This window comes from Benincasa hispida, chromosome 9 (genome assembly GCF_009727055.1).
Source record: "Benincasa hispida cultivar B227 chromosome 9, ASM972705v1, whole genome shotgun sequence".
NCBI classification, from domain to species: domain Eukaryota; kingdom Viridiplantae; phylum Streptophyta; class Magnoliopsida; order Cucurbitales; family Cucurbitaceae; genus Benincasa; species Benincasa hispida.
In genome coordinates this window covers 41,598,790-41,623,196 of record NC_052357.1, presented here as the reverse complement: position 1 = coordinate 41,623,196, position 24,407 = coordinate 41,598,790, and the positions used below count along the sequence as shown (strand labels likewise).

Sequence of the window (24,407 nt, the reverse complement as noted above, 5' to 3'; positions counted from 1 at the left end):
TTGGAAAAACCTCAAACTTTTCGTCAACAATCTAGAAGAGAAATTAAGAAAAATATATAGGAAATTGAGGAAAAACGATTTTTCACATTGATTTTGTGTTCTGATCGCTAGAAAAGATAAATTTTCTCGTCACGTTGATGGTCAGTGCCAGATGAGAGAGATATGGAGCTTCGTCTATCTTTTGATTTGAGAAGGATTGAGATTATATTTTGAGGTTTTGTTTTTATGTTTGTTGTTTACATAAAGTGTATTTGTTATTTTTGGAATGTTTTTTAAATCCATTTCCTTCAAATTCCGAAGCTATGGGTTTGGGGTTAGTTAAGGACAATTTTGATAATTTCTAGTTATTGTTTTTTAATATTTAACTCCATTTTGCCATTTTCACAATTTTGAAAACAAATTGCTATTTTTCCAATATAAACCTTGAAATTTACTATTTGTCTCGACAACCCTAAGCGAAACTCCTAAAGCCTAAACTCAAAAAGTTAGGCCTAATAAACAACAAAAGTCAAAGTATAAATGGTTGCCCAAGATTAAGAAAGCTCAAGCAACGAGTGGTCCCAAGTCAACAAAGGCTAGACCCAATTGAAGGGATCGAATCCCGTAATGGAAACGTTCTTATGTGAGATCACCTTGCATCTCGCAATTCAATTTTTACAATTAAACAAAATTGTTACACTAAACAAAATAGATAAACACGTAAACTAGTATAGGGGAAATGATTAGAACGATTCTTACCTTTGTAGATTCCCCAAGTGCCATGAACCATCCTATTCTTACCTTAGTAAATTCTCTAAGTTCCTTGAGCGATCTCGAACACAACCACGTACCACGAGAGTTACGCTCGTTATTCTCATTCTACATAATAACACCAGAGAGTTATGTATTGTTAGAGTTTCTCTGCCATGAGAATTGTGTATTTAGTGTATTCCTAAAGGGTCATGGGGAGAGAAGGGCCAAATTTTTTCCAATATATTTTCCTTTTTTCTATAATTAATTAAATAATTTATTTAGTTAAATAACACTTATTCAATTAATTAGCCCAATTAAAGAACACTTATTTCATTTTGATTTGCACAATAATTAAATAACTATTTATACATTAAACCCAATTTAATGTATACATTTAATTATCATATACATCCCATGTATATGTGAAAAGTCTCTCTATTAATTAATTCTTTATGAATCTAATTCACTTGAATTAATTATTTGAATCTTATTCAAATATTGCTCCCCAATTTAATTATAAATCATATCCATATAATTAATTATATATTAATCACATTAATATATAGTTTCCTCAAATTAATTTGAACAATTCAAATTATCCCTCTTAAGTATCATCTAGTGAGCTAAGAGAAGACTTGGTGGACCTGTAGATAAGAAAAGTTCCAACGATATGAGATTAATTAGTTAAACTGATTAACCAAGTTAATCAATATTCGTTAATTGTGGGTACACTCCACTAAAGACCCACAACTGCACTATTCTCACTGTAGATATATTTTTATGTGCATGGATATAGACCAATACCAGCAAATTAGTCCTTCAAGAGTGTTCGTAACTCCAATTGGGTCAAATCACTATTTTATCCTTGGATTACTCTGGCTCCTTAAGTACAGTGCTCGATTAATGAACAACTTTTTTATGGTCGAACCAATAAATAGAAACCCCTCTCAAACCAATGAGAGGGTAGCACCCTTTGTTTAAGTCTCGAAGATACCACTTAAGGGAACACTCATCTACTTACCCTCAAAGAGGGAAGAAATGAATTCCATCTTGTATTATTATGTTCCCAGCTCCTCACTCGGCTTCGTTCTAAAAATGGTGGACATATTGGGTCGGTGAACTTGCCACTCTCACCCATACAAATCAAAGGACAATCCATCGTGAATAGGAGTTCATAATATACTCAGGATTAAGACTAAGTCACCTAGGTCATCCAATTGAAATAGAAACCTAACTAGTCAACGGTGTTACATCTAGTGGTTACTATTTCGCGGTCTAATCTTATGTAAACTTATTGCATAGGATACCTCCACTGGCATGTCACCTACATGAATGCGTTGGATCATTACATTTATATCAAATACAAAGTGGGTCGTATCTATAGTGTTACCAGGATAAAGTACCCAACCTTATCCCTATACTATAGATCCTTTAGACCATGTATGTAGAGACATACTGGTAGATCATGTTTAAGTGATAACCTAAATGGTCTGTAGTAGATGAGTACCTTATCCTAGTGACACTACGAGTATGACTCGCTTTGTAGGTGTTACAATTGTTGTAAAATGCGACAAATGATTTGATCTTGATCATTCATGTATAGACATATGAGCAGGGATATTCTATACAAAGAAGTTTGTATAAGACCAGACTACGAAATGTTTAGTCTCATGTCGTTCATAATAGAAACTTACATTTCACTAGGATGACCATAGGTAACATGACCTGAATCCTAAATGAGTTGTGAACTCCTACCTATGGGGGCGGTTCTTTGATTTGTATGGGTGAGAGTGGCCAGATCGCCGAATCAATAAGCCTACCATTTTGGGGATTTGTCTGATTGGGGAGCTAGGAACACAACTACACAAGAAGGAATTCACTCCTTCCCTAAAGTTAGGGTAAGTAGATAAATTTTTCCCTTAAAGGCTAATACTTGGGCTTGAATAATGTGACGTCACACCCTCTCCTGACCCAAGAGGGGTCTAGTCATAGTTGGACTATGATCTATTGTTCATTAGAGGGATCAGTGGTACTTAAGGAGTTAGATATAACTATAGGAGCAAAACGGTAATTTTGGATCAACTGTACTTACGAACAATTTGTGAAGGATTATCGTACTATTGATTAGTTATATCCAATGAACACAGAAATATATATGTAGTGCGAATAGTGTATTTGTCGATCTTTAGTGAAGTGCCCAATAGTTAACGGATGGTGAATAATTTAATTAAAGAGTGATTAATTATTCATGTACCATTGGAGCTTTAAGTTACAGGTCCATGAGGTCCCCTTGGTAGCTCAATAGGATTAAATAAGAATCAGTTTTTGGATTAATTTGAATTGTTCAAATAAATAGAGGGATTTAATTATATATGATATAATTATGTTATTTTAATTATATGTTATATAGTTATTATAATGTATTTGATACATTTATGAGAGGAAATAAATATTTGAAAATGATTCAAATATTATTTATATGAATTGGATTCATATTTGTTAAATTTAATATAAATGATATTTATATTAAATGTCATATGAAAGAGAAAAGAAACTATAGGTTATATTGTATGTGATATAATATTAAAACTTAAGTTATGTGTTATATTTGATATAACATATAATTTAATATATATATATTATATGATAAGTTAGTTATTATATATATACACACACTAAATGTTAGGTTATCTTTTAAATAAGGGAGGGAGTTATAACTCCTTCCCCCTCTTTTCTCTCCACCCATGTAAGTGGGTGGTTTATGATATATTTGGCATTTTTTTTAAGGGGAGATACTCTTCCTCAGTGTAAGATTGAAAGAAACGTCATGTGAGAGTTCTTCTTATAGATCAAACAAAATTCTTTATCCTCTTATCTACTCTAATCATTCCCCCATTTCAAAATAGCCAAAACCCGCCGTTCCTAGGTTTTCTACCTGAGAATACCGAGGAAGCCATCGTGGTTGTGTTCATAATTTGATTGAGAGATTCTTGAAAAAGGTCTTCAAAGGTTAGGGTTTCTGAAACTCCTTTTTTGTTTATTTAAGCATGCTATAATTAATTAATGTAAATGCATAATTTGTTCTTTCTTTTCTGTAATAATTATATTCTATGAGAAATGGGAATTAGGATGATTCCGCTTCTACTCAAGGTTCTCTTCAATGAGATCCTTCAAAAAAGAACTCGTCCTTGAGTTTTAAAACGAAAATGAAGGTAAAAAAAAAAAAAAAAAAAAAAATCCCAGCGACAAAGTGAAAATTCTCATCCTCGAGGTCCAGGTGATAAAATGAAGCTACCTTTTCTCGGCTCGTTGAGTACGATAGACTTCAATATTGGGTTTTATGTCCTAAAACTCGTGGTATGTAAACAATGGAGCTTATTCTGAAAATTCAATAAAGGTGTTATTGAATAGATCTATTATTTGAATAGAAATCCAATAAACCTAAAAGTCCCTTGACTATTGGATGAGTACTTGAACTTTATGTGGAGACATAAAGGTGGATCAGGTTCGAGTAAATAGTCAAAATAATCTATAATACATGGATAAGGTTGGGTACCTTATTTTGGTAACACTATTGGATACGACTTACTCTGTAGTTGTTACAAGGAGTTGTAAAGTGCTACAAACGAAGTGATCATAATTCATTCAAGTTGGACATGAGAAGTGAGGGTGTCCTTGTGCAAAAGAGTTTGTACAAGATCGGACCACAAAATGAGTCACTCTTATTTTATAACGTTGTTTACTATTTAAGACTGACTATTTCAAAGCGATGACATAGGTAACTTAACCTTAATCCTAAGTTAACTATGAACTCTTGTTTAACCGGGATTGCCTTTAGATTTGCATAGGTGAGGGTTGGCTCAACAGTGCCGGCTCAATATGACTACCATTTCAAGGGTAAGACTGGATAGATAACTGGGGACATAGGGTGCAAGAGAGAATTCACTCCTACCCGCTTTAGGGATAGTAGAGAGGTTGTTTCCTTAAGTGTTAATTCTGGAGCTTGAACAAGGGATCCCGCCTTCTTGTTTGGTATGAGAGGGACTCGATTTTGTGATTGGATCAGAAAACAATTGTTCATTAGGGGATCAGTGGGGACTTAAGGAAGAAGAGGTAATTTCGGGGGTAAAACAAAGATTTGACCCAACCGTTATTACGAACCTGTGAAGGGTTAACTTACTAATCATGGTTATATCGAGTGGACATAATATATCTACAGTGAGGGGAGTTCAACTATGGGCTTTAGTAGAGTGACCCATTAGTTAACGAATGGGGGTTAGATCGGTCTAATGAGTTTAGCCGATTAATCTCGGAACCTTCAAATTAGAATAAAAAAGAATTGGAGAAAATATATTTAAATATGATTTAAATATATGAGGTGAATTTGTTAAAAGTTAATCTAATATTGGATATTAAAGTAATTAGAATTACTTAAATTATTTAAATAATTATTTATTAATTTTATTAGAAAATTAATTTGTAAAATTAATAATTTTGATTTTAGAAATAAAATATGTTTTTAAAAATCAAAATAGTTTTTGGAAATTGAAAAATTACACAAAACTTGAAAATGAGTTTTTCATCTTCAACTAGCTTACAAGAAACCCACCTTCTCCTTTGGTTTACTCCAAGAATGAGCTGCATCCCATGCAACACATTTCTTTGCATGATAGTCTGCAATATACTGAAGAGATTGGAGTGAAGAATGAGTGATGAATCGACTGCATTTTTGCTAAAAAATTCAGATGAAGAAGGTGTTCTTCAATAAGTTGGTTCAGTGAGTTTTCTCCATATTCCCTTTGATTCCAGCTTATTTTGAGTCCCATAACTCAATCTAGAGCACCAAGAAGATAGTAGAGAAGATCTTGTGGTGGTCTACACAAGGATTTGGAGGATTTTGCAGTTGAAAATGGATGGTTCGGCTAAGGTATGTTCATGAAACCCATTATACTCTGTTTTTAGCACGTTTCTTTTCAACCAAAATTAATGAATTAGAATGTTTATAGATCCTGATTTCCTTCCGCTGCGAGTTGGTGTCGATCCAACATTCAATTGAAAATTCTCGATGCAAAATTTTCCAAATCCAAATTGGAATTAAAATAATGCTCCATTGAAATTTCAGAAATTAATTTGGAAATCAAACTTTAAATGATCTAGTAATAGCAATATGGATGAGTCATTCAATGTGGGCCTAAAGTGAAATTCAACATTATATCACTTAGGTTTAGAGTTTTTGAGGAAAATACCAAAACTACCCTTGATTTTATTCTCCTTTCTTCTTTGTGAGCCTCAATCTTCAAAACCCACAATTTTCTTTCTTCAACGTTAATTGGCAATAGCGACGCCGCCGCCTCTTTTCGTTCGACTGAGGTGAATGTGGCGATATTCACATCACTTTCTAACGAGCTAACGATGGTCAAGCGGTATTTCAACGAAGTCATAACAATGAAGGAATACCTCTCCAGCAAAGCTACGATAATGTGAACATTTTCCTCCAATAAAGCTGGAACTCCCAACGACTCCATGGCAAATACAAACTGCTTCTCTCTCGTCTCTTGATTTTCTCTACCGAATTCTTGTCCTATGTCTTATTCTAATATGTGGTTATGGCCATCGCCTCTGTTTTCTTCTCCTTCTTTTTCTGACTCTTCTTCTTTTCTGATTTCTTCCTTTGACAATTCTAATTCTTGATGTTGTTTCCTTTGGTGGTCTTTGGATGTTATTGAGGAGTTCTTGAATATTTACAATTGGTTCTTTGATGTTTCTTAAGCGAATCTCGTGTTGTTGGATGTTGTGGAGTTGTTTTTGGAACCCTGGAACATGAACTTTTGTAGTTTCTTGTAGATGTTTCACGTTTTCTTGAAGTTGTTTTTACCCTTTGGATAGTTGATCCAACTGAAGAGACAGTTTCTCTAGTAACCTCATGATACCATCGACAGAACCTACGATCGACTGCAAGCGTTTGGTCGTAGTCTTTGGTGATAGGACGATGGTATCGCTGCCTTTTTGTTTTGAGAAGTCTCTGTCATAATAGACGTCTTTCCCACCATCAAGCCCAATTGATCTTGATGCTCTGATACCAATGTATGAATATCAAGAGAGAATTTTATTAATGGTAAAAAGTTGCCAATACAAGAAGACAATCTCTCTATTTATACAGAATAGGAAAGCAAACTAATCCTATTCCTAATTAATCAAAGAAATTAATCCTAATCCTACTAAACCAAGAAAACTAATCTTAATTCTAATCAATCATAGAGACTAATCCCAATCCTAATCAATTAAGGATTTGACTATAATATCTAAATTTATAATACTTAATCATACTACATCAGATTCAAAAGATTGTACTACACAAACATGGAAATAACACAAGTACAAGGTTTTCCTACAAGCTAAGCATCTCTAAAACTGCGAATAGATTATGATAAGTTTAATTATATCATTCACTTGTGGGCTTAAAGTATGAAGAAAATCCAACAAGTAGAAATCAATATTAATTGCAATGATCTTTTGAACCTCTTGCTCGTAGGTGATTATGATAAATTTAATATTATATCAACACCCTAATATTTATTCAATATTTCTTGTACTAAAGAATTTATATTAAAGAGTTAACAAGATAATTGACAAATTTTAGTTTGCATTTTACAAAATGGCAAAACATCTTTATCATTGTAAAACTGACGAAACGTAAAATTCTTATATTAAATCAAATTTACCTCAAAGGACTAAAATACCCAAATCATAAGTGGATATCTCAAATCTCACAATTAACCTAAATTTTAAAACAATGGTATTCATATGAGAACAATAGTATATTCATATGAGGACATTTTTGGTATAATACGAAACAATATTGCAGGGATTTGAATACAAGATATTCTGATCCAACTTATTTTGATACCATCTTAAATTATTAATGGACCCAAAAACTTAAATTGATGAGTGAAAGTAAATTTAATTATAATATATCAATAAAAAAAATTGTGCACGTGCAAACGGCATGCGTTGCCATTATTTTAATAATTTTGATTTTTGTTTTTTTTTTTTTTGCTATTTTTCAAAAAGAAAACCAAAAAAGTTCTACCCCGTCTAATTTCCCTATTTTAAATGTATACTCAATTACCTATTATGTTACGTTGTAAACAATTCTCAAAAAAGAAAATAATGTCACGCTTGTAAATAAATAGACACATTCAACCCACTAAAACTTGGGAAGATTATTTTAATTAGAAAGACAGACCTTCTGCATCTCAAAAATAATAAAAAAAAGGCTGAAAATAAATTATAAGGGTCAAAGGATTCTCTCAAGTTATTAAAAAAAATAAAAACACTATTATACAATCCAGCACATCAAAAACAAAATTCTCATCCCATAGATCATTAATTTTTAAAAAAAATCAACGGCTTAGAAACGAGAAGAACACTGCACCCTCGCCACACCATAACGTAGCTCAAGTGGAAATATCTCATCAGTCATCACGGTCGGTTTGTCTTTGCCTTTAGAACTACAATTCTTTTTTACGCACTCAACTTTCTTCATAATTAAAAACTCCCACAAGCCAGGGTATTTTCGTACTTTCACATATGATATAACAAATTCCATGTCATGTATGTATGTAAAATATCAGTGCCACGTATGCAATAATTTCAAGCTCTCACAGGGCTTCTAAAGATCCTTTCTTTCTCTCTCTAAACTCACAGCCCTTGTAAAGATCCTCTCTCTCTCCACAAAATTAAGTCGGAATATAAATTCGAGAGAGAGAGAGAGTTACAGTTGATTTTTTTAGGTGAAGCGAAATCGATTTGGAGGTTTCTCTCTCTCTCTCTCTCTTTGTTTGTTTGTTTTTTTTACCGTTTATTGCTGCTTGGTGAGAATTTTGAATAGAAGTTGCGAAAATCTGAATTGAAGCTTCTTATTTTGATTTGTGTTATTCATTTTTTGAAGCTGTTGTTTCTTTTTGAGTTGAGTTTCTTGTGTAAGAATTGTTTATAATTTCATTTTGTTGGTTATGGTTTATTGTTTGTTGGATGTATGTTATTTTTCTTTGTATTTCATCTTGTAGAGGTTTGGTTATGGCAATTGCAAATCTGGGAGTGTGGACTTGGGAACTTCTCAGAAACTGAAACTTGGAACATCAATAGCGGTACAGAGGGCTTTTGATTTGGGCGAGGGATTTTCTTTTTCGAGTTCGTGGCTAATCGAAAATTGGTTGTCGTTTTGGGATGTTGAATTACGACATTTGGATTCTTGATTGGTAGCTAATGAAGATGGAGTTTGTGCATTTTACCTGGTTGATGTGTTGGGAGTTGAAGAGGTTGCTTTAAGGGAAATTTAGAGGAAGTAGATGGCAACTTCGAGTGAGAGATGGATTGATAGACTTCAATTATCCTCTTTGTTTTGGCCTCCCCCAGATGATGATCAGCAAAGAAAGGTACAGAAGCTTTCATGTTTTGCATATGAATCAATTTTTGGGATGGTAACTTTCCCACATTTTCAATATAGTCCAAGTTGATTAGTCTGTTTTAATAACTCGTGAGTTAGCCCGAAGCTGTATTTATCATTCTTCAGAAAGAATCCTAGCTCTTAAATAATGTTCTATTGGTTTCCTTGATTTTTTTTCTTCATTGATAACGTTGTATGATGTTTTAAAATTTTAATCCTTTATCAAGTGGACAGTTGCTCAAATTGCTCATAGAATTAGAATATGCTTCAAAGTTGCCAAAATGGGAGTGGTCTATCTGCTTTTCTAATTGGAATGGATTTTCCATTAGCTTTAGAGGTTATCCTCCCTTTTGTATATTTAGTTTAATTAATGAAATGTTATACTTGTAGGGTAATTCCTTTTTTAAAAAAGTAAAAAGTAAAAAGTAAAAGAAAAAAGAAGAAGCAAGCAAGCAATCCATTTGCTTTTAGTTAGCTACTATCAAAACTAAATACATGCTAAAGAAATATATACATGTGAATTTCTGCGGGAAATTAATATGTAACGGATTCATGATTGTATCTCAATTAGATATTTATGTATTTAGTGTTTTGAGGTCCCTAAATGTTGATATATCATATATGTATGTATGTGCTCAATTTGGGAGACTTAGAAAACAGAGTTTGTGTTTTATGAGGAATTTCCATACTAGGGAGACTTTGCATAGTATGGAAAAGGAAGTTTGTTGGCTTTTGTAGGGGAGGGAAAGGAGATAGAGGCGCTGAGGAATTTTGTGGTTGAACTACTTGGTAGGAGAGGTTCATGACTCTCTAGAATTAGATGGTTGTTTGTGGTCTTTTCTTATTTTTTTCCAGGTGTATTTCTGCAAAAGAAGTTAGAACCACTCTCTTGGAGCCTTATTTTTGTTGATTATTGAAACATGAGGAAATTTCTGCCTTGCAATAGTTTTTGGAGATTCTTGCTCAATCGATGGTTGACTCTAGATTCCAAAATTGGACTATTGGTGCATTGGGATTGTTTTCGGTGAAGTCTTAGACTCGTCAGTTAACCTTAGGATCTCCTATGCAAAAAGACTTATTTCGAGCTATTTGAAAATCAAAGAGCTCCAAGAAAGTTAACATGTTTCTTTGGATTATGCTAAATGGAAGTCTTAACCCTTCTGATTTACTCCATAAGAAGTTTCCTTTCTTCAAGCTCATGGCTTCGATTTGCCCCCTATGTTTAATGAATTGAGATTTTTTATCTCACACTTTCTTTAGATGTGACTATTCTATGAAATATTGGCTCAAGCTCCTATCTATTTTCAATCTCAGGTGGATGTTCACTAATGTCTTAGGATAATGTTCTTTAGTTAATGGTTGGTCCTAAATTGGCTACCAAATCGGTGTTGATATGCATAAATGCAGTTAAAGTCCTTTTGTCAGAATTATAGAGGGAAAGGAATCAACGTATTTTTTATGCCAAACATCTTTCTTGGTTTGATTGATTTGAATATGCTAGATTGAAGGATTACTTATGGTATTCTCTCTCCAATTTTTTGATAGATTTTTCAATATTTGATATCATTTATAATTGCAAGCTTTTATTGTCTTTTGTACTTTTTTCTTTGCTTTACCGTTATCACCTATGGTTCTTGTAATTTTGAGCATTAGTCTCTTTTCATTATTTCAATGAAAAGTTTTGTCTCATGTTAAAAAAAGGTTAGAAGAGAGAATGGAAGGTCTTGAAAGAGATATAGTTGAGATTAAAGGCATATTGCAACACTTGGGCCAGAATCTTGAACAATTTTAACAAATGGAATTCTTGAGAGCAAACAATTGGAGGAGGAGAGCAATGGGCAGTGGCCACTCTCATGTTGGAATTATCTAGTGGTTAGTTTCCCTTCCCTTCCATGATGACCAAGGGCTCCTTGCAAAAATAGGGTCGAGGATGATGATGAGTTGATGGTCTTTAAGATTCTTGAGGAATGGGAATCGTCTCATCAAAGATAGAGGATAGGGTATTGCAACAAATTTAAGAAGGTTGTGATGCCTTTGTTTGCTGGAGAGGAGCCCAACTCTTGGGTGTTTATGGAAAAGAGGTACTTTGAGATTCACTCGTTTATGGAAGTTGAAAATCTCACGGTTACTATGGTAAGTTTCGATGATGAGGTAATGTCATGGAATAGGTGGGCGGATAACTAATATAAGTTTATGGATTGGGATGATCTGAAAAGTCGATTGTACTTGAGTTTTCGACTGTACAAGTGTGGTAGTTTATGTGCCTGACTTTTAGTCGTAAAATAAGAGGGGGACAATGGTTGAGTTCATTTAGAACTTTGAGACCGTATTGGTGTCATTGCTGCATCTCTACATGCTTCAACTACGAGGTTAGGGCAATGTTATCATGGCAATGATAGGCCACCGATCGTATTTCAGTATCAAAGGAGGAAAAGTAAGGGTAATTTGGGAAAAGATGAAGGCACTTCGGTTGGGAAGGTGAGGACCACGACTATTAGTGACTCTTAGTTAGTTAGGAAACAAATGTTATGTAAAAAAGGAGAGGAGAAGACTGGAGAGTTAGTGAATATTTTGGTTAGTGGTTAGTAGGGCTGAAACTTTGCTCTTGTCTGTGAGACGAAGCAAGGTAGCTTTCTTTGCTCTCTGTTCTTGTAATCGTTCAATACGATTTGAATATAATAAAAATCTCCAATCCTTGTTTGGAATTCTATCGAATTGGTAGCAGAGCACTCACCTGGGAGTGATAGCTCAAAAGCGATTTGAAGAGAAGTTGGAATTGTTAGCTCAGGAGATCTCGGGTCTACTAGTAGAGATGCAGAAATTGCCGACCATCGAGGGGAACTTAGCATCATTGGCTAAGAGTATCATGGAGATGCTCATTTCGTATGTGGCCGAAATGGCGAAAGGAAAGACAGTCTCGATAGAGGAAAAGGAGGGATCGAGGAGTGAGATGACTGAAAGATCGAATAACAACGCTTCGAATGCGTTGAATAATGCAGCCAAATCGGGAGTAGAAGAATTGGTGAGTGACTGAATTAAATTTAAGAAGGTTGAGATGCCGGTATTAAGTGGAAATGATCCGGATTCTTGGTTATTCAGAGCTGATTGATACTTCCAGATTCACAAGTTGACGAAATCGGAGAAAATGACGGTAGCGGTGATAAGTTTTAACGGAGCCGCGTTGGATTGGTACCGGTCCAAGGAAGGGCGAGAACCGTTTAAAGATTGGCAGGACCTAAAACAGAGGTGGTTGGTTCGATTTCGATCGCCGAGAGAAGGATTGATCTACGGAAGGTTCTTAGCAATCAGGTAAGAGTCGATGGCGGAGGCGTATTGGAATCTGTTTGATAAGTTGGTGGCTTCGTTACCGCATCTTTCGAATGAAGTGTTGGAGGAGACATTTATGAATGGACTTGCTCCATGGATCAATGCAGAGGTGGAATTCTGGGAACCGGTCGGGTTGGCGCAAATGATGTCATTGGCCCAACGGGTTGAGGATCGTGGGAAGAAATGGAACTGTACGAGGAGGATGATTTGAGAGAAGAGGTACTGGAATTGAACATGATGACCGCGAAAGAAGAAGTCTCTACCGTAGCTAAACTTTCATTGAATTCAGTTGTGGGATTAACTAATCCACGCACAATGAAGATCAAAGGGGATATAAGGGGTGAGCCGGTCGTGATACTGATTGACTGCGGAGCAACGCATAATTTCACATCTGAAGGATTAGCGAAGTGATTGCTCTTGGAAATTACAAAGACTACAAATTATGGAGTGGTTTTAGGATCCGGCTCGGCAGTTAAAGGTAAAGGATTATGTAAGAATGTGGAGATCTTGATCGGAGAATGGAGGGTGAAGGATAGTTTCTTGCCGTAAGAGCTTGGAGGAGTGGACGTAATTTTGGGCATGCAATGGCTTCATTCTTTGGGGAAGACAGAAGTGGACTGGCGAAACTTAACAATGACCTTCGATCATGAGAATCATAAGGTAACCCTTCAGGGTGACCCGAGTTTGACGAAAGCGAGAGTGAGTCTGAAGAGCTTGATAAGATCGTGGACAGAGGAGGATCAGGGGTTTCTGATAGAATGTCGAATGATGGAAGGAGGCGTATCAATGGTTGAATGGTATGGAACAGAGGAAGTCTACACCATTTTGGAATCAATACCCACGCTGTTGCATAAGTTTGAGGATGTGTTTGAATGGCAGAGGAGCTACCTCCACGCAGAAGTATCGAGCATCACATCCATTTGAAGGAAGGAACGAATCCAATCAATATAAGACCGTACAGTTATACCTATCAGCAGAAAGCTGAAATGGAAAAGTTAGTGGAAGAGATGTTGGATTCGGGGATTATCAGACCTAGCACAAGTCCGTATTCGGGCCCAGTACTATTGGTGAGAAAGAAGGATGGGGGTTGGCGGTTTTGTGTGGATTACAGAGTCCTCAATAATGCAACCATTCCGAACGAATTTCCAATTCCAGTGGTAAAAGAATTGTTTGATGAATTGAATGGAGCCAAGTTATTCTCCAAGTTAAACCTGAAGTCGGGTTATCATCAGATAAGAATGCATCCGGGAGATATAGAGAAAACGACTTTTAGAACCCACGAAAGCCATTACGAGTTTTCGGTAATGCCTTTCGGACTAACCAATGCTCCTTTCACCTTTCAGACCTTGATGAATACCATCTTTAAACCATACCTATGACACTTCGTCTTAGTCTTCTTTGATGACATTTTGGTGTACAGCAAGAATTCGGAAGAACATTTGCTACATCTGGAAGTAGTATTATATGTTCTGCAACTTTAGCTAACACATCCTCTACCATACCTCAAGGGTAATTCTTTTGTTCAACAACTCCATTTTGAGGAGTATTAGCAAAAGATGATCGATGAATAATTCCATGCTTATTTAGATACGATGTAAGTGTTTTTGAAAAATATTCACCGACATTGTCACTTCTCAACACTTTAAGGGGAACACTAAATTGGGTTCGAATCTCAGCATGAAAATTACAAAAGTGAGAAAGTAACTCAGAATGATTCTTCATAAAATATACCCAAGTCATGTGAGAGCAATCATCAACGAAGGTAATGAAATATCGAAAACCAGTTTTGGACATAATTGGACAAGGACCCCAAATATCATAATGAACTAATTCGAAAGGAGAAGTGGCTCGATTATCAATTCTAGGACACGAGCTAATATGATGAAGTTTGACAAACTGACATGAATCACAATCTAATGAGGACAAGTTATGAAACTAAGGACAGTTTTTTTTAAGACAGAGAGAGAGGGATGGCCAAGACGACAATGGGCATCAAATGGAGAAACAACGCCAGAACAAGTAACGGTTGTTGATGTCGATACCAGGTGATAAAAAATATAAAGTCCTCCAGATTCATGTCTTTTCCCAATAATCTTCTTTGTCACAAGATCCCGAAACAAGTAATAGCCATGATAAAATAAGACACAACAATTAAGGTCACGAGTTATTTGACTAATAAGTATCAAGTTAAAAGAAAACTTAGGTAAATGTAGGACAAATGACAGAGGAAGGGATGGAGTGAGAGTTACAGTGCCAGATCCAAGAACAGAAGATTTTGATCCATCTGCTAAGATAACATTGGGGAGGGATGTAGAAGACAAAGGGATGGAAAATAAGTTGAGATTACCTGTCATATAAGCAGTAGCACCAAAGTCCATGACCCATTGCGTAGAGGATGAAAGAAGACAATGACTCATGTTACCTGAATTCATCGCCTCTTTCCCATATATATATAGTTAACATGCTGACTTGGTGTACAAAGAGGAGTAAGTCTAATATTAGGCCTTCAATTTCCTTGAAAGAGTGAGTTGCAACATCTTGGTCATTTAAAAGTTCGGAGATAAGGTTCCTTCTCCTTTTTGCATCCAAGACTCTATGGAAGAATTTGGTGTTTTCATCACCTAAGCTTAGCCAATTAAGTTTGCTCTTTTGCCTTAGGTTCCTTTCATCAATTTTGTAAAGGGAAAGTAACTCAGCTATCAAAGAGGTTCTCATGCCCCTTTCTATTCCCAGAATACCGTAGTCTTCGGCTTGTAGGTCAAGCTTATCTATTTCTTTAAGTAGCACTTCCTCCCTTGTTTTTCTTTCTGTCTCAAAATTTGCATTCCAGGTTTTTAAGGCAGATTTGACTTTCCTTAACTTGGTAGCGAGCACAAAACCGGCCCAACCATGTTGATCTCCCGAGCTCAAGGTGTCTTTAATAACTCTGTAACTATCTTTGATGGATAACCAGCTGTTACAAAATCTGAAAGGGGATGGTCCCCATTCAAAAGATCCTGCTTTAAGAAGTATGGGGAAGTGATCTGAACATGTACGTGCTTGTCTTGCTACTCTGGTGTTTGCAAAGGAATCATCCCAGCTATTAGAAATCAAGAATCTGTCGAGAAGCAATCGAGAAGCTGTGGAACCTTCTCTTGACCATGTAAATTGGCCATTGCCAAGGGGGATTTCCATTAGTTTTGCTAAGTCAATGAATTTGTTGAACTTTTTCATTCCTTTTGTTGATCTCCCTGCTGGAAACCATTCTTGAATCCTTCCTGTGATGTTAAAATCGCCACCTATACACCAAGATTCGCAGCAGTAATCTGATAATGAATGTAATTCCGGCCATATGTGTTTTCTTTCTTTGTAATCAGTGGGGCCATACACATTTGTAATCCAACAAGTTTTCTTACATATGGTGATGCATTTAACAGATAAGGAGTAGCCTCCTTTAAGAACCTCTAATACCGAGATTTTACTTTCATCCCACATGGTTAATATGCCACCTAATTTGCCTTGCGCTTCCACAAGCTCCCATCCGATGTCTTTGGAGCTCCAAAGTTCCTTTATAAGTCTAATATCAAAAAAGTCTTTCTTAGTTTCTTGAATTAGGACCAAATGTGGGTTGATTTTCTTTATGCTTCTTCTTACAACCATTCTTTTGGAGGCATCACCCAGGCCCCTTGTGTTCCATGATAATATTTTCATGGTAATCACTCAGGATTAACCCAAGATCAAGTCACAATCTTCCACTATCGAGATCAGATTGTTTGGAATTTCCTTTTTGTCAGTAGGCTTTATGAGTGGGAGGATGTTGCAAACTGTTTTGGGTTCTTCTTTTGATTGAAAGATGCATTACAAAGCATTGTGATGATCCTTACCGAGATCTTCCTCTTCATGGAGCGATTTAGGGGCTAAGCTGTCTATTTCTTCACTACTGATGCTGAGTAAAGAATCTTCGTCAAAATCGTAGTTTTGATTAACTACTTGTTGAGACTCGGAGATACCTCGCACAAAAGCCACGTTTGAGCCGCCAACTTTGAAGTCAAGATAAGAAAAAGATCGAGGGTTATAGGGAGAATATTCTGACCTGTTAATAGAGCAAGTGGGAATTTGCACCTTGATACAACAACTTTCCAGCAAGTCTGCATTTATCATGGATGTCCAGCCATTTCAGAATGAAGTTTTCTTCCTTATGAAATGCTTTCGATAAGGTTTTAGGAGGTGAGGTTTGCTTGTGGGATTTGATGGACGATCTGAGAGGGTTGAGGGAGAGATCTTGGCACAGGGGAGGTCTTCTGTTAATAATAAACCAAGACTTTGGAGTGGGGGAGCAGAAATGGGCCCATGGACTTCCTTAAAGAATGATGATGATTTTGTCACAGTGGGGCCCGAGAGCTTGAAAATGACCAGTATAACTGAAGGCGAAGGGTCTATAGCAGTCAATTGAACTTCCTGCCCATCCATGATGTTTGAAACGTCACTCTTGGCTCTTTTAGGCTGTTGGAATTCCACCGAATTAATGATATTAGCAAAGCTTTTATTTGAAGTGTTTTTAGTAGTAACCGAGGGTGCGGCTGTTGGAGTAACCGAAGGTGCGGCTGTTGGACTTCCCCTGGGATGATTTAAAATCTCTATAGACTCACTCTTCATTAAAGACTCTTCCTTCTCTCTTCTTAATGAATTCTCGACATTCTCTTTCCACAACGTGTTCACACCTAACCGATTAGGACTTCTGAAGAGTGTGGCTTTTCTTTGAAACTTTCCGGCCTTTTCTTCTGGCAAACTGGCCCCCTGAACCAATTTTTCCGGCGGACTGTTATTTTTAGCATTCGATTGATCCATCAAGACCCTTGAAAACAGGGGATTTCTTGAGAAGTTCGAGTGGTTTATTGCTGTTTCAAGGAAGGACCAATCTAGATTCTTACTCGAATAGTTCACCCCTTCATCTTTCATGACTTAGTTTAAACGAGCCAAGTCAACTGAATTGGAGAAGTCTTTTTCCCTAAGTTCCTTCTTGATTTTGCTTGGAGGATCCAAAAACTCTATCTCCATAGTGTAGAAAAATGCTTCTCCTGTTTTCCTCTGAGATTTCTAAGGTTGCTGGCAAAAACCCACAAAGGTTCTTCTTAACATAAATTTTGGCTTCAGCCACATTAAGTAGGTTTAGTGTTTCAATTGCAATGGATTCTAACCCTCCGAAGTAGGCACCTATTGCTTCAAATGTCTGCTTACACCAATAATCCATTGGTAGGTTTTTAATGGATATCCATCCTCCATATCCTTTTATTGACCTTGGTCGGCTAGTGATTTGTTCCACCTTTTGAATTTCAGGTGAAGATGTCCTACCCTTTGCCAAATTCCAGGTTGTTCTATTAGGTCTTCCAGATTCCCCTTTTCCCAATTTCAATTGAAATTTGAAAAATGGAATAAACAAGTCCATGGTCGACTGAATGTGGTAAAGAAATATGGAGGTTGGATCTCGATAAAAAGTTTACCATTAAATTAATAGAGCACGCAAACGTTTGAAGCTATTGGGACCTACTTTGGAGGATTAGAAGCTATTGCAATTGAAACCTTGAATTTTATAAATGTTACAGAAGCTAAAATTCAAGTTAAAAGAAATCTACGTGGTTTTATGCCATCTACTATAGAAGTTGTAGAGGAGAACAAAGGTAGCATATTCCTGAATTTTGGAGACAGAGAGCTACTAGAACCCCCCCAATAAGGTCAAAGGAGCACTGTATGTTAAAGATTCTGCTAACCCAATCGACTTAGTTCGATTGAATCGAGTTATGAAGGATGAAGAAATAGTTGTAAATGAGTTGAATCAAGGCTGGGCATTCCTAGCATATCCCTGTAACCCCTATAACTCCTCAAGGAATCCTTTTGCACCCTGTTCCAATTCAAAAGATTAAGTTGAAACAGAACTCGCCGGAGAAGCCGTCGGAGTTTAATCTCAAGAATCCTCCGTCAACCGTTTCCCACTCATAGACAAAGGTTCTTCCCATCAGAAGTCCAATCCTGTTAGGTGTGAACAAAGATACTGTATAATGAGGAAAGAGAATTCGTAGGCGCCTTGAATTTCAGAAGAAAGCCCAAGAATCATTACTGGTATTGGCGCAAACAGGCCTTTTCAAAATTTACCCGTTGATTGCTCTGTGAAGGAAGTCCAAAAGGCCAAGATTTATGAAAACCAACTGTACCTGACACCCTTCATTCCCCGATCATTGAATCCATATCAAAAGTTGCCTCGAAGCCAACACAAAGTGACGTTTCTGATTCCAAATCTGAAGCCACCGTCTCCTGCATTAAGAATGTGAAAGTTAATACTCTCAATTCCGTCTTTTCTTAAGGTCATCAAGAAGCTGATACTCTCCAACAAAAGAAAAGTTCCTCCCCGGTGAAGTTAAAAACGAAAGGCTTCACGAACGATCTAACCTCAGACTCCAAAAAACGAGCACATTGACCGAAGCCATTTCCCAAACACTTTGCTAAGAAGAAGACCTCCTTCTTTAACTCATGGAGAGCAAGCACAAACTCTGACCTCCTCGAAGAATGTTGTTCTAAAGTCCATCCCCGGCATGTTCACAAACAGATTAGAAAACTCCAATTTACAACAATGTTCCTTTACTCTTTCAGACCTTAAAATATCAGGCTCAGATTTATCTTTCGTACGAGGTTTTCCAAGCCGTTCTTCACCCAAGTCAAGCCAGAAACGGCAAGATTATGATACAGATTCTATTGTTAGTGCAAGCAGTGAAGAGTTTGAGAACTTGGAGGTTGAAGAAACACGAGAATTCCAACGATCTGGATGAATATGGCAAGGAATTGATTCAACTGTTCAATTTAGAGGCAACACTCACGGTGATTAATTCTGAACTCTTCTCATTCCCTCCTCTCAATAAAAAAGACATACCCTAGAATCTGCATTCCTTATTGGAAGATTGTGAAATCATCCTTGGATGATCAAGTTCGTGTTGGAAAGACAGTGGCTTAGGATTTTCTGCCAAGCTAGCAGGGCGGCCTCGATGAAGATAGCTTCATGGAATATAAGAGGACTAGGAGACAAGACAAAAAGAGGGACCATTAAAAGTTTTTTGAATAAATTAAATCCGGATCTAGAGTTAATTCAAGAAACCAAGAGAGCTACGTTTGATAGGGCATCCATCAAAAGCATATGGAGTTCAAAGGAGGTAGGATGGTTTCACATAGAAGCAACAGGCAGATCAGGAGGTATCTTAACCATGTGGGATGAGGGGAAGATCTCAGTGTTAGAGGTCATCAAAGGGGAAATGTCCCTATCAGTCAAATGCTTGCTCTATATGCAAAAAGGTGTACTGGATAACAAATGTTTATGACCCAATGGGGATTACAGAGAAAGAAACAGGTTTCTGGCAGAATTATCATCATTAGCTAGTCATTGTGTAGAGCCAAATGATGGTGCATTGGAGGAGACTTTAACATGACCCGCCAAATTCAAGAATGATTCCCTATTGAAGAATGACTTGAGGAATGAGAAAATTCATCAAATTCATCGAAGATACAAATTTGCTTGAAATTCCCCTTTCTAATGGAAGATTCACTTGGTCAAGAGAAGGAGCATTCAAATGGGGTCCAGCCCCATTTCGATTTTGCAATAGTTGGTTAAACGTAAAAGAATGTTGCAGTTTGATTGAAAGAAATTTGGAGGTAAACAGTCAACAAGGTTGGGTTGGCTATGCCATTTCGGATAAGTTAAGAAAATTGAAAAGCTCTTTGAAAAAATGGCATTCAGATTCAGAGAAAAACAGGAAAAGAAAGGAAGAGTTATTGTTGAAAGAAATTGAAAGAAGAGAAATTGTAAGGGGAAACACAGATATTGATGAGCAGGAATAAAGCATCAGATTGGCACTAATAGCAGATTTAATACACCTTTACCGAGTAGGAGAAAGAAACCTCCTACAAAAAAGCAAGCTGATTTGGTTAAGCTTGAGTGATGAGAATACTTCGTTATTTCATAGGTTTCTAGCAGCAAAAAAAAAAGGAAAAATTTGATCTCATGATCAACGACCAGGGCATCTGAACGAAATCATTTAGAGAAATTGAAGAACTCATTGTAGGCTTCTATACATTCCTCTATTCCAAGGCTGATGGAGTATGGTCAATCCCTACCAACCTGCAATGGGAAGAAGTATCAATAGAGCAAAACAGTCAACTTGTAGCCAGCTTTACACAACCAGAAATTAGAAGAGCAGTAGTGTCTTTGAGAAGGAATAAAGCCCCCGGTCTAGATGGTTACACTTCAGAATTCATCCTTAAATTCTGGGAATTATTAAAAGATAGTTTCACGAAGCTTTTTGAAGAATTTTATGTTACATCAGTTAATGGACAGCTTAGTTAGAAATGCAAAGAGTGGAACTTCCTTTTTGGAAGTGGAAATTGTTGATGGAAGGTGGTGTATAAAATCAGAGGGTGATCAATTAATGGATGTTAGGGGTCTCCTGTTGTCCAGATTGCAAACCATTCCTTTTATGATCTCTTTATCAAGTCTCTTTTGCTCTCCAAGTCCCATGTTGCTCAAGCTTCAATTTCGTCTCTTTGTCAATAGCAGTCAGCAGTCTCATTCAGAAACTTTTGTTCATTGGATTTTTTTTCTTATTCTTAGGGCTGGTCCTCCTTTCTTTTGATTTTATTCTTGTTGTCGCGAAATTTCCATTGTATTCTCACTATTATTTTTGTTTCGTTGTACTTTGAGCATTAGACTCATTTCATTATTTCAATGAAAAAGTCTCGTTTCCTTTTCAAAAAAAAATATTGTTAGAAATGGTCAATGCATGAGATACGATGCATTTGTGTGTTTCTTAGTGCACTTTCTCTTTCTATTTACAGGTTCAGTGTTCTGCATATGTTGAGTACTTGGGTCAGTTTACATCAGAACGATTCTCAGAGGACATTGCTGAGGTATGCTATTTGTTTCGGAGCAGAAATTATGTTTTTCCCATATTAGAACGGGAATCTTACTCAAATTATTTCCATAATTTGATTCATTAGGGAAATTGTTTCACTTCTATGCTAGCAAAGAAGATATTATAGAGCCTTGAGACACTTAACTTTTTCCTTTTATTTATTTCTTAGTACAAGGCTTTAGTAGTTGATATATGCATACTTACAGTTGTTCAATTAACAGCTGATTCGGAGCCGTTTCCAATCGAAGGAAAAGCGCCTCTTCGATGATGTTTTAGGTATCAACACTTTAATATCATAACATTTTAATTTCTAAGTGTGTAATCATCTCTTGATGAGTATTCTATCTCATATGTTTATTTCCAGCTTTGTTTGTTCTTCATCATCCCGAGAATGGGCATGCTATTATTCTTCCAATAATTTCTTGTATAATTGATGGCGCCCTGGAATATAACAGAAATGACCCTCCATTTGCCTCTTTTATATCCTTATTCTGCCCTGGCACTGAGGTACAGTTTTTCATTGCATGTATTTTGGACTTCTTTCGTACATAGTTTTTTTTGTGAGAAACTAAAGTTATTTTCATAAATGAGATTAATTCATGATGCAATCAGCTCGGTGGAAAAATTCTTTATTGAGGAAAAACTGCGTTTTGTTACAAATAAGACCAAATAAAATAAAATATTTGCATAAATCAACTATGAGATTCCCCAAAGTTCTGTTGGTTACCTCCGTTTGACTGTCTGTTTGAGGATGAGATGTGGTACTAAATTTTAATGTAGTGTCAAATTTCTTCCATAGAACACACCAAAAATGACTAAGAAACTTGACATCTTTGCCTGACACAGTGCATTTAGGCACTTCATGGAGTCTAACAACTTCCCTAAAGAAGAGGTTAGAAATGTAAACCTCGAAAAAGCCTTTGATAGAATAGACTAGGAAAAAACTTCTACCCCAAATGGATTACTTGGATTATGGGTTGTATTGCTAACCCAAGATTCCTCATATTCATTAATGGAAGACCAAGAGGGAGAATAATGGCTACAAGGGGAATTAGGCAAGGGGACCCTCTCTTTCCTTTCCTATTTCTTTTAATTAGCGAAGTTTTAAGCACTTTGATTGCCAGAATCCACGGAAAAGGAAAGTATGGAGGTTTTGTGGTAGGAAAAGATAATATTCATGTTTCCATTCTTCAATTTTGCAGATGACACTTTATTGTTTTGCAAATATAATGATGAAATGCTTGATAACCTTAGAAAAACTCTTGCACTTTTCGAGTGATCCTCTGGTCAGAAAATTAATTGGGAAAAATCTGCCATTTGTGGAACTAATATTGAAGAAGACAAGCTGTGGATAATAGCCTCAAGGCTAAATTGTAAAATAGAGCACCTCCTTTTTTCATACCTTGGCCTTTTCTTGGGCAGCTACCATAAAAAAATAGGGTTTTGGCAGTTGGTAATTGATAAATTGCAGAACAAATTGGACAAATGGAGAAGGTATAACCTGTCAAGAGGAGGAAGAGCAACACTTTGTAAATCAGTTCTCTCTAGTTTACCAACTTACTATATGTTTTCCTTTTTGATGCCAGAAAAGGTGGTCTTAATTCTAGAAAGAATCATAAGGAATTTCTTTTGGGAGGGCAACAAAGATGGTAAGATAAATCACTTGGTGAAATGGGAGATTGTCTCTAGAAAGCAAAAAGATGGAGGCCTTGTGTTAGGAGGATTGAAGGCTTCAGGAAGCATTATGGAAGTCCAATTGTCCTCAGAGAGTGAATATTACAGTTTGGATCATGCTATTTCGGGCACTTAACTGCTCTTTAGTTTTACAACAGAAGTTGCCTTCTCACTGTTTGTCTCCCAATCGGTGTGCTTTATGCAAATCAGAAGGGGAAGACCTCCAACACATATTCTTTGACTGTGCCTATGCCATTAATTGTTGGAGATCTCTTTTTGAAGGCTTCAATATTTGTTGGGTCTTTGATAATGTTTTCAAGAACAATATGCAGCAGTTCTTATAGGGCCATTCTTCAAGAAGTCTCCAAATATGTTGTGGATTAATGGAGTAAAAGCTTTGCTTGTTGAACTTTGGTTTGAAAGAAATCTAAGAATGTTCCAAGATAAGGAAACTCCTTGGTTTGCTCGTTTTGAGGCTGCTATGCTCAATACTTCATTATGGTGCTCTCTTTCTAAAATCTTTGCATGTTACTCTTTACAAGATATAAGCTTAAATTGGCCGGCATTCATACACGATGACTGACTGAAGCTGGAAGCTGTTGGATTCTGTTTTACAGCATAGTGTGGTCTTGTCTTAGGATATTGCTGTTGTTTTTTTGTCTTTGGTTTTTCGTTAAAGAAGTTTTGGTTGATACTTGCTGTACAAGATTTGTTGATAGTTCAAAGGTAGGAATTGTTTCTTCAGAGTGGAAAAATGCTCTCCCCTCTCTCCTCCTTGTTCATCCTGTTCCCCTCTGCCCTTCTACTCCTCATCTACCCCTCGCCTCCCTGCCCTCCCTCTGTTGAAGCCTGTTATCTCTGCCCTCTACCAAAATGGAACTAAAAAGTTGCTGCATCCTCGATCATTTCTTCTGTATGTGGCAAGGGGAGAATGGATTTTGGGTGGAAGACATGAAAAGAGGTCAGAAGACTTCCTTATCAACGACCTCAGCGCATTGGCTTCACGACAGCTTTTGTAGACTTTTGAGTGGTCCAACCTTCGAATTCTTCTTACTAAAGGAAAGAGTAGATCAAAGTTTCATTCGGCTAGCTTCGTAGCAAGGATCATTGGTTTGTAGAATGTGCAGTTTGGCCTTCATCAGGAGGAAGGAAGAACATCCATATACCTTACGGAGATAGCAAGTCTGGTTGGCAAGATTTTAAGGAAATGGTTAGTTCTTGCATCACAAGCCCCCTAATCCCCTCTGTTCAACCGGAAAGTTTATTGCCAAAGGCTCACCACAGCACAGTTAGGC

At 36.6% G+C, this 24,407-nt stretch overlaps 1 protein-coding gene across 3 annotated transcripts in view; it reads left to right on the top strand.

Annotated features, from left to right (window-relative positions):
* Positions 1 to 8,387: 8,387 nt before the first annotated feature.
* LOC120085897 (protein GIGANTEA-like) overlaps positions 8,388 to 24,407 on the top strand; it is a 72,642-nt gene continuing 56,622 nt past the window's right edge. For 2 of the 3 annotated variants that reach the window (XM_039042169.1, XM_039042166.1), the window contains exons 1-5: positions 8,388 to 8,547; positions 8,802 to 9,170; positions 21,362 to 21,433; positions 21,660 to 21,714; positions 21,803 to 21,945. In XM_039042169.1, coding sequence (XP_038898097.1) covers positions 9,084 to 9,170; positions 21,362 to 21,433; positions 21,660 to 21,714; positions 21,803 to 21,945 — 357 coding nt within the window. In that variant the 5' untranslated portion in view covers positions 8,388 to 8,547; positions 8,802 to 9,083. Of the gene's footprint in view, positions 8,548 to 8,676; positions 8,701 to 8,801; positions 9,171 to 21,361; positions 21,434 to 21,659; positions 21,715 to 21,802; positions 21,946 to 24,407 lie in introns of those variants that run through there. The other variant, XM_039042168.1, reaches the window with a different exon arrangement.